Source organism: Mesoplodon bidens, assembly GCF_964165515.1.
Source record: "Mesoplodon bidens genome assembly, chromosome: 8".
In the NCBI taxonomy this organism is placed as follows: Eukaryota; Metazoa; Chordata; class Mammalia; order Artiodactyla; family Ziphiidae; genus Mesoplodon; species Mesoplodon bidens.
Window position 1 is genome coordinate 25,045,414 of NC_138165.1, and position 15,582 is coordinate 25,060,995.

General features: G+C 50.8%; 1 protein-coding gene across 1 annotated transcript; it reads right to left on the reverse strand.

Moving 5' to 3' along the window:
* Positions 1-2,448, reverse strand: SP9 (Sp9 transcription factor; the record flags this gene model as incomplete). The annotated part of the gene is made up of 2 exons (XM_081242396.1): positions 2,401-2,448; positions 1-1,413 (listed from the first exon to the last, which is right to left on the reverse strand). The coding sequence occupies exons 1-2, from the start codon at positions 2,419-2,421 to the stop codon at positions 1-3; spliced, it is 1,434 nt and encodes a 477-aa protein (XP_081098522.1). The 5' UTR covers positions 2,422-2,448.
* Positions 2,449-15,582: the final 13,134 nt, after the last annotated feature.

A 15,582-nucleotide genomic window follows, 5' to 3' on the forward strand; every position in this document is an offset into this window, starting at 1 on the left:
CTAAGAGTCGTTGGGGCCAGACGCGGCTTCCTTGCCTCCTGCCGAGGCCGCCGCCGCCGCCGCCGCCGCCGCCCGGGCGGCACTGACGCCGGAGTCGTGCATGATGAGGTCGGGGGACTCAGAGCGGGGCGTCTCCAGGTTGCTGGCGTCCGTGTCACTGTCGCTGCCCTTTTTGCCCCCGCCGCCCCCGTTGTGCGTCTTAATGTGTTTGCTCAGGTGGTCGCTGCGCATGAAGCGCTTATTGCACACCGGACAGGCGAAGCGCTTCTCCCCGGTGTGAGTCCGCAGGTGCCGCTGCAGCTCGTCCGAGCGCGTGAAGCGCTTGCCGCAGAAGAGCCAGTTGCACACGAAGGGCCGCTCGCCCGTGTGCCAGCGCAGGTGCGCCTTCAGGTGCGACGTCTTGCCGTACACCTTGCCGCAGCCCGGGATGTGGCAGCTGTGGAGGCCCTTGCGCCGCAGACTCGCCCCGGCCGGGCCCAGCCGCTCCGCCTCCTGGCAATTGGGGCAGTCGCAGGTGGCGCGGCCGGAGTAGCGGCGGGCCGAGCGCGCCGAGCTCCCCCCGGCGGCGGCGGCCGCGGCGCCCGAGATCATGGCGCTGGCTGCGGCGGCCGCCACGGCGGCGCTGGAGTCCGAGTAGGAGGGCAGCACCGGCTTGAAGCCGTCCTGGGCCAGCAGGTGCTGGCTGGTGGAGAGCAAGTGCGAGGCGGCGGCGGCCGAGGAGCCGAGGCCCGTGGAGCTGAAGGCCGAGTGCGTGAGCGAGCTGAAGTCGGGGTTGTAGGTGCCGAGCTGCGAGTGCAGCGAGGCCTGGGGGGCGCCCGAGTGCAGCGAGCTCTGGAGCCCCCCAGCGGGGTTCTGCACCTCCAGCCACGAGCCTGGGCTGCTGTGCACGTCCCACCACGACGACGCCGCGCCGTTGGTCACCTCGCCCGCCGCCAGCGTTGAGTGGAAGCCTGACTTGTACCACGACTCGTACGGGTGCGCCATGCCCACGCGCGGGTACAGGCCGTCGGCCGCCGTCGTGTGCACCTTGGAGATGAAGGCCGACTGGCCGCCCGCCTCTTGCGGGGACACCCCGGCCGCCGCGGCCGCGGCCGCCGCCGAGTTGGAGAAGAGGCCGCCGTAGTCGCTGCTGAAAGCGGACGACGTGGGGGACGTGGAGGCCAAGCAGAAGGCGCTGTTGGCTGCGCCAGAGCCGCCTGCCAGGCCGCCTGAGCCGCGGCCGCCGGTGGCCACGGCGAAGCCCGAGAGGCTGGAGCCGAGGTTGCAGCTGGACGAGGAGCGCTTCCAGGGATGGAAGCCGCCCTTGGCGAAAGCGCTCGACTCCGGCAGCGTCGTCAGCGGGCTCGTGTTGCCGATCTTGTTGCAGGTCGCCGCCAGCATGGCCAACGGGGTCGTTCCGAAGCGCGGCTCTTCCTAGAGTGGGTGGGGTGGGGGAGGGAGCAAGGAGGAGGAGGGCAGGAACAAGTGAGAGGAAGACACAGAGTGCACCCGTGAGCAGCCTCGTCCTCCCGCGGCTGGTCCCGGGGGGTCGTGGCTCCCTGGCTCGCGCCTCCTCCCCGCACGCTCGCCGAGGATGCGCCGCACCCCGCGCGGGGCAGAGGCGATCACAAGGGCGAGGGTCCCGGCGCTGGAAAGTTGTTCTTCAGTGGGACTACAAATCAAAGCTGTCTCGGTTCTCCCCGCCTCAGTCGCTGCAAACCCTGCCCCAAACCGGACTCGAGTCGCTCGCCTTCCGTTCGCCATAAGCCCGCTCCTCTCACAGAAGCCCCCAAATCACCCTTCGGGGTGAAGCACGGAGGTAAACACATCGACAACAAACGCCAGGTGAGGGCAGAGGCGGCCGAAATAGCGACCCGGGGGTGAGGGAAACTTGGGGCACTCTTCCCAAGGGTGTCTAGGACTTGACTCTTTTTAACAGAAAACATTTTAAATGTTTACACACACACACACACAATTAGGAAAAGAAGAAGTCCGAGTAGAAGCGACCCCCGCGATGGATTTCAGAGTCACAGACGAACTGGGGATCCGCAAAAGTGTAAATGTTTGTTAACGTGACTACATGGACTGCAAAACAATTAAGGCTGTTTTCTGGAAACACCAATGTCGCGTAATTGCAACAATCCCCGAAGCACGGGGGGATGGGGTATAAATCACGAGGTGCAGAAAAGAAACCTCTAAAACCGAATATTAAAAGGACTTGCTTAACAAATCCTTTTCTTACAAAGGCACCTCCTGGATTCCAATAACTTGGGAAGAATCAGTCCTGGAAATGTGGAAAGTGCTAAAAGAAGCTGAGGCTGCAGTCGGGCAGCAACAGTTTCTCCAGAGGCGCGGACCCGGAGAAGCCATAACGAAAAATTACTCCAGTTAAAACAAGCAAATGCCGCACTTCCGACTTACCCCAAGTATAGACGTGGCCATAGCAGGTCCCTGGGCGGCGCGGCGGGGCCGGGAGCGGGGCTGAACCTGGCGGCTGCTGGGGAGAACTGTTCGGGTACCGCACGGCTCCCGTGTCCCCGCGCTCGCGCCGAGCGGACTCCGGGCTCCCGCCGGCTAAACTCAGCCTAAGTGCTAGGAGCACCCGCTTTGAAGTGCCGCTGGCGGCGCCTCTCACCCAATGAGGGCGCAGGCAGAGCAGACTGGAGCTGCCCCGCAGCCAATCAGACGCGCCGAGGGGCCCGAGCCCGGGCTCCTGGCGCGTGCCAGTCACCGCGGCTGGCGGGGGGGGAGGGGGTTCGCGGGCTAGAGATTGAAGAAATTACAGTGCAATTAAAAATTTACACACACGCACCAAGCCAGGTTTAACTATCGTTGAGACCGAGCCACAAGACCCCCGAACCTCCCCGAGATGATGCAAGTTAGGACTGACAGTCCTCGACTCTCCACTTGTGGGAAAGGAGGCAGGAGGGGAGGGGGCCCGAGGCTGAGGCCGCACCAGCAAGACCCAAGTGGAGACGGAAATGTCAGCGCTCACTTTGTGTGTCCAGGCTCTCGCCTGCGGAGCACAACTTCAGCTGGCATCCATCATTCTCGCTTGCGATTTTATCATTGTCATTTGTCTACCTAGTTCCTTATTCCCACTGGATTCAGTTTTACTCTCAGAGTCACATTGAAGAGAAAGGGGCGAAGGGACAGCTCCTCCGAGAGGAGAGAAATAGGCCTCTCCGTCCAGGTCTACACCCACAGACTTGCTGGGAGGGCCTGGAGCCTCCCGCATCCCGCCATTTCCCCTAGCGGCCTAAGTGACTTCCTAATTGTCGCTCTGGCCTCTGACCCGGGGGGTAATACAAGTGCCACTCACACCAGAAGCTTCTAGTGGTAATTGAGGGCACCCTTTGTACCGTTTCGCCAGCGCCTAGATACCAGGCTAACCCAGTTGTCAAATATGACTAAACAGTGGGACGTGCTGATTATCTGCCGGGTTTCGCTGGGGGCTGGCGTGGGGGTGGGAGTCATCAGCCCATACAACACGCTGCACGAAGCTGCTTATTTTCACAGTGTAACGACTTTGGAAACAGAGACCCGCGCGAGCCGCGTCCGCCCCCATCGCCACCCCCGCTGAAGCTGCAGCTTGCTAGGCTGTTTGTTTAACCCGGTGAAAATTTGCATGTCACGTTTCAGCCTGGAAGCGAGTTTTCTTGCCCCAGCTCCAGCCCACTCCCACTGCAGACCGCCTAGGCCTAGAGGCTCCTCTGCAGGGCAAGGGCGCCGGGTTGAGAAGTGGGCTCGCCCCTAGCCCTGCTTTCGTGGACGTGCTTAGGGAGCTTCTCTCCCGGACCTCTGTCCACGAGTGCCTGGGACGAGGCCACACGTGGGCGCCTCCACATTTTGCAGGCTGGAAGCATCCTGAAGTCCTCTCCGGATCCTGTCGGTGTGAGGAGACACGTCCTCAGACGGACAACTGAGCATCCTGGAGCCCCTCGGCACCCGCTGAGCTGTTTGTTTTTCTTCTTTCTGGGTCTCCCTTTCTCTTTCTTTTTCTGGGCAGCCAGAAGCAGCTTTTGAACCAGAAATACCAGTGCCCTCGACAGACCTGGGTACTGGTTTTAATGTACCACATTCTCCTGAAAGCCCACATCCTGCTTTCAAAGACATTTTAAACCACGAACCTCAGATGCTTGGGTGCAAAAGGCGAGTTGTTGAGGAGGGGGAGCATGTGAGGAGGACGTGGAACTATGCCCCCAGCGTTTTCTTCCTTCTTTTGCAATATCTCTTGGCGCAAGAGTGCGACCACCGTGGCTCTTCTCTCGGCCCTGAGATGGAGCCTGCGTGTATCCCGGAGCACTTCGTAGGTGGAGAAGGCTATCTGGGTTGCTTTCTTTGCTAGTCGTTAGAATATCTTTGCTCAAAAATGCCTCCCCTCGCACTTTGATTTAAGGTGGCGAAAGCACCGAGGCAAGTATGACAGAGAAAGGGGAGAGAGTGAGAAGACCCGCGCGGCTATAATGAAGCTCTGTGTCCTGGGGGGTTGTGGTAGCAATCGGCGAGGGAAGGGGGCGGGGAAAGGTGTGAAAAGCCCCCCGGGACACTCGGGGTGGAGGGGTGAGGGGGAGTCCAAGCAGCCCAGAAGAGCCAGAAAGCCCGGCAGTGGGACCCAGGACCCCTTCCCAACAGGTGACTTCTGCCCTGGAAGGTCAGACTGGTGCTCGGCTTCGCGTAGAGTCTTCGCGTCGATTTACTAATAGAGGGATTGTTAAGTGGCAGCCAGGCGTTGCCGACTCACCCAGTGCAGCCCCGGGAGGAGAAGCGCGGAGGTTTCCCCCATCCACATCCTCCCTCACCCCCAACACACGCTCTCCTTAAGGAAACCTGACAAAGTAATAAATAAGACAATCCGAAAAGCCACTTAGCACTCGTGACATTTTCAAGTCAACCATTTAAAACAATTCACGCTGGCACCTCGGGCTCCCGGCGCCCTGGTTGCCTGTCTCTTCTCCTCCTCTTCTTCCTCCTTTCCCCTCCCCCTCCTCCTCCCTCCGTTTTCAGTGTAGTTCCAGCTGTCAGACTCTCTACGTGGGCACTCGGATATTCCTTTAGATACACATCACCGGATCACAATAAAAGTTAGGAAATCTTCCAAACGATCGCAGGCAGACGCTCCGGGCACTTCAACTCTAAAGTGGGGCCCCCATGGAAATCTTTCAGAAGAAGTCCAGTTTGTGTGTGTGTGTGTGTGTGTGTGTGTGTGACAGTTTTTTTCATTCTCTAAAAAATCTAGTTTTTAAACAAAGATCAATGTGTTATGCTGAAGTGTTGAGCTGACTGTTAAAACATTTGGGGAAATAATGACAATGTAACAAAGGCCTGGTTTGGAGTGAATCATCACCCTTTTAAAAGTTAAAGCAATTTTCAAGAGAATAGCTTTCAGCAAACGCTTTACATTATTCAAAACGGCCAAATAATGCTCTATTATAGCGCCTGAATGCTGCCAGTCAGCCTCTAAGTGCAATTTGTGCAAAGGCCCCGGTGCCTTATCTCCACTTCTTTATAAAGAGGTGAATATAAAACAATTTCTTCCAAACCCAGACAGAGAGCACGAAAATTGCTTCCCTTTCTGCAATCAGGGCAATTTAACTGGAGTGCAATTAGCACTATTAAATGTCGATTCTGCATAAACAAATCTGACTGAGCAGCGAAAGTGGGGTGAGAACCTCATATACACTGAAACTGATTTTTTAAAATTATGTATCCGGGTCCTTTACAATTGATCCGTGACGTTTTCATCTTGGAATATATTTACATCGTAAATACACTATGGTTAAATCAACATAATTTTTTTGCAAAAAATTTCAATAGGAATCCTAATAAAGAAGAATGGGGTAATTAAAGGAGAGAGTTCACTTCCTTTGAACAAATATTGTTTCCCCCATCCTGCCTCTCCCGAGAGCTTTGATCTGAGCAACTGCTCAAGTTGCTGCATTTAGTGGGCAAAACCGGGGAAACAATTCCGTCATTAGCGCGGATCCGAAGGATTGGAGCTCCTACGCCACAGGAAAAAAAAAAAAAAAAAAAAAAAGCAGCTTCTCCCTGATGCACAGGGAGACAGGGGAGGAACAGTTATCTTCTGAATAACTCGAAATATTAGGTGGCTGCCCAGTCTCCCAGGGGCTTTGGCCAGTCGCAGAGTTGAGCAGCGATGTACTGCACAGGGGTGGGGTGAGGTAGAGTTGGGGAGAGTAGAGGATGTGGGCAGGAGGGGAGGGGTTGGGGAGGAGGAACCGAAGGTTCTCGTCTGGGCTCTGCTGGCTGCTGCCAAAGCCTCAGCCACCAGGACCTGGGTGCCCGGGAGCAGGGAAAGGAGAAGGCAGGGAGAGGAGCCCGTATAAAGCATTTATCTGACCTGTCGTCCTCCAGCATGCCTTTATTTATTTGCTTAGCCACAACTCTCCCTTTCTGGGTAATTTGTGCAATTAATTATGCTTTTCATTTGCATGATCTACACTACAGCAGTGATTATCAGGTCAGCACAGTGTGGGATTTGGGGAGATACATTAATAACGAGTTAAAAAACAAAACAAAAAAACCACACACACGAAAAGCTGCCCTTGTGTACCACAGTCACCTGCCATGAACAGGGGCTGAGGAAGCCAATACAGACTATAGTGCCTGTTGAGTCCAATGAGTCTTTTCCTCAGTTGGAGTTTGTCAGTTGTGGGTGAAAATGAAATGCAGCTTTTGATTAGAAGGGAATCTTTTATAGTTAACATATCTATATTTTTAAAAGCACTAGCCTTGAGATCAACTGGGTGGAGAAAATAAATTGAAAACTGAGGAACTCTCCCACAATTTCCATTGAGCTTTCATTTAATATTTGTTCTATAACACCCTCATTCCATCCCAACCCTTGCAAATAAAAGAGCCAGGAAAGATCACCAGGCCATTGGAACTTTCATCTTTTCTCCATCTCAGAAGTGTTACTGCTATTTAGAGATGGCAGGAGATGCAAATCCGTTTTGTCTATAAGGTCTACTGGAGAAACTGAAAACCCTTAGTCTATTAAGTACACTCCAAACATTTGCTACACAACTAATTTTCTGCTGCTAGATGTATCTGGGCCATATATTTTAAGCCTGCCTTGATCTGTTTATCTGAGCCAAAAATGCATGAACAATTAAAGGAAAGACTCTGGTGTGTCAAAGGAAGGAAGGTGACTGTAGACTGTGTGATGATTTTAATGACTGCAATTATTGGAAGATTATTCGACAAGCATCATAGATTTGTTTACTGCCTTACTTGGAAACTATGGGGGGCCTATTCGGCTTGGGGTTTTACCTTCCTCCCTCCCTCACCAACAACCACAGAGGGGTATTAGACCTAAGCAAATGTGCCATTCACTGTTGGCTTCCTTCTTCTCTTTTAGGGCATTTCTACCAAAATGGAGCACATTTGTGTCTCAGCCAACTCTAATCGAACCATCTTTGGAGATATTAAAGCAATCTTTTCACTCAGACCTTAAGCTAATATTTTTTAAAAAGCCAAAGGCCAGGGAATTCTGGTCATTCATCAGCTTCTCCCAGCCAGGGTACCAGTTTCCTCAGTTTTACACTTTCATAGGCAGGCTTTGAAGAGACTTCCAACTCTCCCTCCTCCTTTCAGGGTTTGAAGGAGGCACAACTGCAAGTTGTGAAACAGGACTTTAGGCATATCTCCAGGACTCCATACTGGAGAAAGTTTGGCTTTTTCTTCCTTCCTTTAACAGCATCCCCCTCCCCCATATTATTTCCTATCACAATTCTTAATCCTACGCTGTGAGAAATAAGTAAATAAAAAGAAAAGGTATGACTAAGAGCGGTTTGTGGCTAAGGAATTTTTTTACTGTATTATATACAGACACAAGGAATGCAAATAAGGAAGATTTCTTGTCTGATAAAAGCAAAATCATCCTGTCTACACTAATCAATAAATCACAGCCTGGGCTTTGCTCATTAGTGAAATTTGAAAAAAAGAAAGAAGAAAAGGTATAGCAAATATCCCTAGTAAGCCCCCTTTCCTCCCTCCCCTGAGGCTCTGAGACTGCAGATGACCTGGTCACCGTGGTGCTCTTCCTTGGTCTGGAATCGAGAACCTTCCCCGTTCAAACCGGAGCCTTCAGAACTCTGCAAGTGGCAATTAGGAGCCTATTACAAGCCATTAGATTGATCAATGTACCTTAAACAATGCAAATGATTTATATGGCTGATTTATATGGAGAGGAAAAAGAAAAGGGGCGGGTGGGGGGAGGACGACTCCATATCCTTCACATTATCGCAATGTTCTGGAGAAAACACGGGCCCAGCCTCTCTTCGTCACTGCTTAGAACCACCAGAGCGATTTATTCTGAAAACTTTTCAAGCAAAGACACAGGCTCCCCTGGCTCGTTCGATGGATTGCGAGGTGCCCATTCTTTGCCCCTTTTCTCTCCTTTTTAAGGAAGAGCTTAGAAGGACCGAGGCCGGGGTTCACAGCGACGCCACTCCCCCAGCGGAGGACACTGCCGCGAGCAGTCCCAGCTGCCTCCTTTCCCCGGGTCTGTCCCCGGAGAGGGGGAGGATGACTTACAGATTTGTTTTAACGGAGTGTTCGAGTGCTGTGTGGCCTCCTAATTACGGCAGGAACACACAGCCATTAGCCCTTGAAGTTTCAGGCGCGACTCGGGGAGGAGCCGCGACCCAGCTCCCCGCTTGCACACGACGCGGGGGACGGGGGGCGGGGAGGGAGAGAACTCCTCGGAACCGACCTCCTCGCTCGGGCTGACTATTTCAGCTAATCTAACTGGCGAAGACAAAATTACAACCGAGCCAAAGCGATCAAAGCAGGCCCCTGCCAGCCCCCTCCTCCCGCCCTTCTTCCCGCCCCAAAGTCTGTTTGTAGTTGTCTCCTGAACTGCAGACTCGTCGGTCTTCTCACGACAAGGAAATTCCAGCCAGTTTTTCCAGAGCCTGAAAGGAGAGGACAGACGCACTTCACACTTCCCAGGGGAGAATTCCCTTTGTCTTATCTCCTCTTCCCCCAGTCCGCCCTCAGCTCCGAAATGGGGGACAGGCAGCGGGCCTAAAGACCCTGGGCGCGGAGGGGACGATAGTAACCGAACCCCACGTCCAACTCTGTCCCTGTAGATCCTCTCCCCCTTTTCTCCTCTCTCTTCTTCTCTTTCCCAACCTTCTCTCTTCCTTTCTCCCTCCCTTTTTCCAATACTCTATATCCTCTTACCACTCAAGTCTTCTCGCGGGCTCCAGCGCCTAGAGCCTGGGCAGGCGCAGTTTATTTCCCGGCCTTAGTGGTTTGGCGGGAAAGGGCTTCGTCCTGGCTTGTCCACGGGTGTCTGGGACAAATCATTTTGTTTGTGTCTATATGTGGAATGGGAAGCATTCCGGGTTGATAATGGGGCACAGAGGGAAGAGGGGAAAAACAGAGAAACTACATGCGTTGGGAGAGTTGCCACCTGTGTCTTTTGCAGCCAACCTGCGATGGGAGCCCAGGATACGGAAACTCTTCTAGGCGGATGGTGACCTCACACACACACCCCTCTCCCCACAACCGCTCTCATCTGTCCCTTATTACCCCATATCTTACTCTCCTGAGTTGTTTCCTTTCATTCCCCACCCCGCCCCCTTTCCCAGGACTTCTCAGGGCTCTACAGCTTAGTGAGAGATTGAGAAAGAAGGTCGGTTAAGAGTCCCACCAAGCACCCAGGTACTCCTGTGACATCTCCGAGAACAGGCCTGTCCTGGGCCGACACTTTCATGCTTTCTGAATTTCAGCCACTCTAGAGTCCTCTCTTGTCACAGCCACCCCCATCGAGAGGCCAGATTGACACCTCCACCCTGACTCGCCTATTGAAATATCGAGAGCCGGGTACACGGAGGGGCAGAGGCAGGCTCCGCACACATTAGACACGTGCGCCTCCTCCTGCCCCTCCCACTTCCCCCGCTGCCGCAGGCAGAATGCACACTGATGACACTGACACACTCACTCGGGCACGCGTCAGCGGCGTCGATCCTCCTTCCCTGCCAGGCGGCAGCAGGCGAGACGGCCTTGAGGCAGGTGACATCGCCGCAGGGAGGCAGACTCCGCGCTCCAGATGCCACCCTGGGAGTGGGGATGTTCGGGTCCCCCAAAGCCAGCTGCGGGGCTCCCCTGCCGCGTGGCCGGAGGCCTCGCTGCCGCGCTCCCCGCGCCGCCCCCTGCTCTGCGTCCGGCTCCGCACCTTCACCGCCGCAACCCCCGAGCGCCCGTCTCCAAGAAGCCTGCCGCCCGCCCGCCCTCCTCCAAGGCTCGGTTACATCTGGGATGCATTGCCCCTTAATTGTCAACCCCATTATTGTGATCAAGTGAACGTTGCTAATCTCTACATTTGTTGTTTAGGTAAATAGAGGCTGCGTTTAATCAGTACGCGGGGCACCAGCCCTCGCAGCGCCAAGTAACTTAAGTCAACGGTGAAGATTTCACTGTGTGTGTGATTACAGAGCACACGGAATATTCACTCCAGCCTAATCCCACATCTCTTCTCCCACCCCGGGGAGCGAGCAGAGGGAACGTGAGGAATCTCCACCCTCCGAGGGATCGAGGGCCGGCTCCCTTCGGGGAGGAAAAGGACTTCGTGGCTGTGACCCCGCGCGCCGGGCGCGGGGGCCTGAGGCTGGACTGGGGACCGCCCTGACGTCCGAGGGGCTAAATCCCGCGTTCCGCGCCTTCTCCCCCAGGGCTTCTGGCCCCTCCCCTCCAAATCTGCAGCAGTGAAGAGGGTGGTTCCCCACCCGGCAGGTCCCCGCCAGACGGGAAGGCTGAGGGCAGGGCCCCGGGAGACAGGTCGGGCTATTCCTGATGCCCAGACCTCCGCAAGCGGGCTCCGCCTCTTCATCTCCCTCTGCCCTGAGTTGCCGGGCTCCTCGCCCCGCGGGAACTCTCGAGAATGCCAGGCTTGGGTGCGCAGAGCTCGGGATATTTGCGCTTCTTCCTAAACAGCTATTGTTTCCTAATTAAGAGGACCTTAGCCCGGCGCTAGGCGGAGAGACCCGGATTCGCAGCAGGGAATAGGCAGGCCTGGGGAGGTGGGCGGTCCGCTCTGGCGAGGGGTGGTGTCGACGCCTTCCTGCAGCTCGGCTGCGGGAGTGGCCTTAAGAGTGAGGGCCTCTGGGCTCTGAAGGGAAAGGGTTAATTAGCTAGGCCACTTCCCGGCGGCTTTTGGAAGAACCCAACCCCTCCCGACGCCCTGGAGCGGGGCCCAAGAGGCTGAGCCTCTAGTTTGAGGCACTATCTCCTTGGGCACTTGGTCGCTGGAGTTTGTTTCTCCTGGTGTCTCTTTCTCCGCTCCATTCCCGGGAATGTTCGATATAAACAACCAGTAACTCCGGTTGTAATCAGATACTCTCCTAGCACGGAATTGACCCGCTTTCAATAAGCTGGATTCTAAAGTCAACTGATGATTTGCAAGTTTAGGGTGTCGGCGTAACCACGGAACTAAATGACAGCTGGGGCTTGAATTGGGGCCCACGGTTTTGGATGGTAGCTGCCTGGTTTTAATTTTTGGAATTGAATGCTCTCGTATAAGGTATCTCTCTCTGCTTTCTCCTTCCCATAAAAGTTGAATAGCATTTAGAACAAGAGGAAAATTAAACACAAATGTCAGGGCAATCCTGAAGTCCTTTTTCTTTCTAATACTTCTTCCTGAGAATTCCCTCTGCCAGCCTCAAGCTCCCACCCAAGCCTGTGACTCTCCTTATCAGATGTGCAGATCTTTTACCACCCTGCGGCAAACCAGCCTGCCAGGAAGTCCACAGGACAGATAAATATGGTATCGGACTCCTTTGACTGGGGACAACTTAACTTTTTCTGGATTGTGGTTGTTTTTAAGCGAGGACAAGGAAAGAAAGGCAAGGAGGCTGATGGCCAGGGCTCCTGGATCAGCACAAGCCCTTTGGGGCTCTCAGGACCTGGGTGTGAGTTAAGGTCCACCACTTAATGCTGTGACCTTGGGTGGGCCAGGAAGCTTCTCAGTTTCTTCCTCTCGAAAATGAAGCTCATAATTTCGACTTCGAAGGATTTTTAGAAGGGTTAAATAAAACTGTGTAGGGAAATTCCTAGCAACTGCTCAATACTTATTAATAGTTGCCTTCCATTTTCCATTGAAATTACCAGCTAAAACTTACTGTGGAACTAAAAGCAAAATCAACAGCTACTATAATACAGAATTTTAGTGTGTGTGGGAAGTACGGGGCCTAGTACAAAATCAGGTTGGAGGAGGACGAATGCAACAACAGCTAGCAGCTGCCTGTTTGGGAAGGAGTGAGGTTAGCTGCTCCAGTCAGCAACACATTTTATGGTCTGGCTTTCACAGGTCTGCACATGGGAAACAGGAGATGTTGTCTCTAACAATAATAGCTGACATTTGTTGAGCACTTATTATATGCCAAGCATTCTGCCAAGTGCTTTACACACAGCATGTGATTTAATGAACACAATAATCTTATCAGGTAAGTATTATGAGTATTATTGATATCTCTCTTTTTAAACTTTTATTATGGAAAATCTCAAATATATATTTAAAAGTAGAGAGTATATTATAATGAACCCCTCTATGTTGATCACCCAGCATCAATAATTGTCAGCTCATAGCCAGACTTCTTTAATCCCTACCCCATCCATTTCCTCCTCCCTTATTTTAAAGCAAATCTCAGACATCATATCATTTTACTTGTAAATATTCCATTACTATCAAAATATCAAAGGACAACTAAAAAAAAGACCGAAAACACAATACCATGTTATAATCGTACATAAACACATTTGAAATAATTCCTTAATATTATCAGACATCTAATCAGTGTTCAAGTCCTCACAATTATCTCATAAATGATTTTTTACAATTGCTTTTTTTTTCAAAATCAGATCTAAGCAATATCCACACATTTAGTCTCTCATGTCTCTTTTAATCAGAGGTCCCTCTCCCTCTTTTTCTTTCCTTGCAATTTGTTTATTGAAGTAACCTAATCATTTATCCTTTTTATAAATGAAGCAACAGGCTCATAGTGGTTAAAGGAATTTAGTAAGAGATAGAAAAGGAATTCAGACCCAGCCATGTCTGACTCCAGAGTCCAAGTGCTTAATGGCTTTATTATATTCCCTTTAAATCAAATGATGGAAAGCAAGACACAGGAAAAACACAATCACCCATAAAAGATTTCGGAACATGTCTAACTCCCCTAAGTGACTAGTTCCTTTACTAAGCGTACACAGAAAGCTGTTCATTTCAAACCAAGGCAGGGTTTGAATGTGGGAAGAGAAATTGAAAACAGGATAACCCAGTATCCTCCTTCTGTTTTGAATCTGACTAAATAATTCCTGCATTCATATGTATCTGTGACATGGTGAGGGGATTTTTATTTCCAACAAATATTTAGCAAAGCAAAAACATTTCTTAAACGAATCTACCAGTTTCCTTTTTCTTTCTTTCCTCCTTATTTTCCTCCTATATTCCCCTTTTCTCTGTTCTCCATAGCTAGATAAGGAAAAAACACATCTCTTTTAAGTAGTTATTTTAAAATACCAGTCAAATTAACAATTTGGTAGTTTGATATGTGATATCTGGCTTTTGTTACGGTAGTTTTGAAACCACAGTTACCCTAGCAACTGAATATATTTTTTTCTTTAAAAAATTTTTTAGCTGTCTGGAGGAGAAAAAAAAGAAAAAGAAAACTTATTGCCAGAATTTTCCTGTAATAGCCTCCATTAACCGCAGTGACTTCTACTGGAGAGGCCAGCACTGTTGTCTCCTGCTGTCACCCGTCCTTCACTGATCTAGCAGATGTTTTGTTTGATAAGGCCAATCTGAGCTTTATAAAACATTTATTTTTTTTACCTCCAAGGAGCAAATACCAGTAAGGATGGGATTCAGCACCTATCACTGGATACCATACAAGGGCCTCAACCTGCCAGTGGAGCTTCTAGGTGAGAGGAAACACTAAAACAAACCTAAAGGCTTCATTTATTTAAAAAATAAGAGGGAGGATGGTTAGAGGGCATTAGATCAGTCCCTTGAGACTTAGCAAGAGGGGGGGGAAAAAAGTGAGTAGAAGAGCCAATAGTCTACTATGGAATCTTTCTGGAAACACCTTGGTAGGGGAGCAATTGCCAAAGCGGGCAATGACATTAGTTAGTGAGATGACGGAATAAGCGAGGGGGTGATGCACATAGCGTTGAGTTTTATAGATCTGATAAAACATGTGTTAGTATTTCGAGGAGGTGAAGTAGAGAAGACTCAGCAAGGAAAAAAGCTGTACATTAGGGCTTTTTGGAGCAACTAGACTATGAGCATTTGTAAGAATATTCATGCATTTCCATCTGAATAAAATTCCCCTCGCAATCATGTGTCTAATGCACACAACTCTCGATTCCTTTTTCTTTACAAAACAAACAAACTGACTTTATAAATTACAAAGATCCAAATCCTTTCTCTTGACTAGAAGGAAGATTGGTTTCAAGACCTGGGGCTATGGTGTGAATGAGCCAAAAGGTAGCAAAAGAAGTGCTGGGCAGTTCTGCTCCTGTTGGTAAGATGCCTCCCCTTATGAGTCTCCTGGGCCAGGAAGTCCTCCTTGGTAATGTAATGGCTCGACAAAACGAAGGTTCCAGTCCTTCCTTTTTATTTTAGATGGCCCTATCTATGTAAAATATTTTGACTTGAGGAATTACATTTTGAGCCAGGGTAAGAACTAAAAAAAGAGAGGAAAGAGAGAATGTTGCTTCCATTTGCGGAAAATGTAATTTCTGTACAGTAAACTTACCCTGAACAACAACAAAATTTTTTGCAAACATATGCACATTCCTCTCTAGGTCAAAATAGGAAAAAAAAAAAAAAAAGCAGAAACAGCAATATCAGCTAGGGCTTTTTCTTAACTACTTGAATCATTAAAGGAATCTACTGCTTCATTCCCCCCCGCCCCCACCCCAGCTTTTTTGAGCTATAACTGACACATAACGTTCGGTAAATGTAAGGTATACAACATGTTGATATGATACAAATGTATACTGTGAAATGATTACCACAATAGGATTAGTTAACACATTCATCACCACACATAATTACCTTTTTATTTTTATTTTTTGGTAATGGTGATGGTAAGAATATTTGAGATCTACTTTTTTAAAATAAATTTATTTATTATTTATTTTTGGCTGCATTGGGTCTTTGTTGCTGCACGTGGGCTTTCTCTAGATGCGGTGAGCGGGGGCTACTCTTCGTTGCGGTGCGTGGCTTCTCATTGCGGTGGCTTCTCTTGTTGCGGAGCACGGGCTCTAGGAGCGCAGGCTTCAGTAGTTGTGGCACACAGGTTCAGTAGTTGTGGCTGGCGGGCTCTAGAGCGCAGCTCAGTCATGGCACACGGGCTTAGTTGCTCCATGGCATGTGGGATCTTCCCAGACCAGGGCTCGCACCTGTGTCCCCTGTATTGGCAGGCAGGTTCTTAACCACTGCACCATCAGGGAAGCCCTGAGATCTACTTTTTTAGCAACTTTCAAGTACACAGTACAATACTGTTAACTATAGTTACCGTGCTGTACATCATTAGATCCCCCAAAATTATTCATCCTATGACTTGGAAGTTT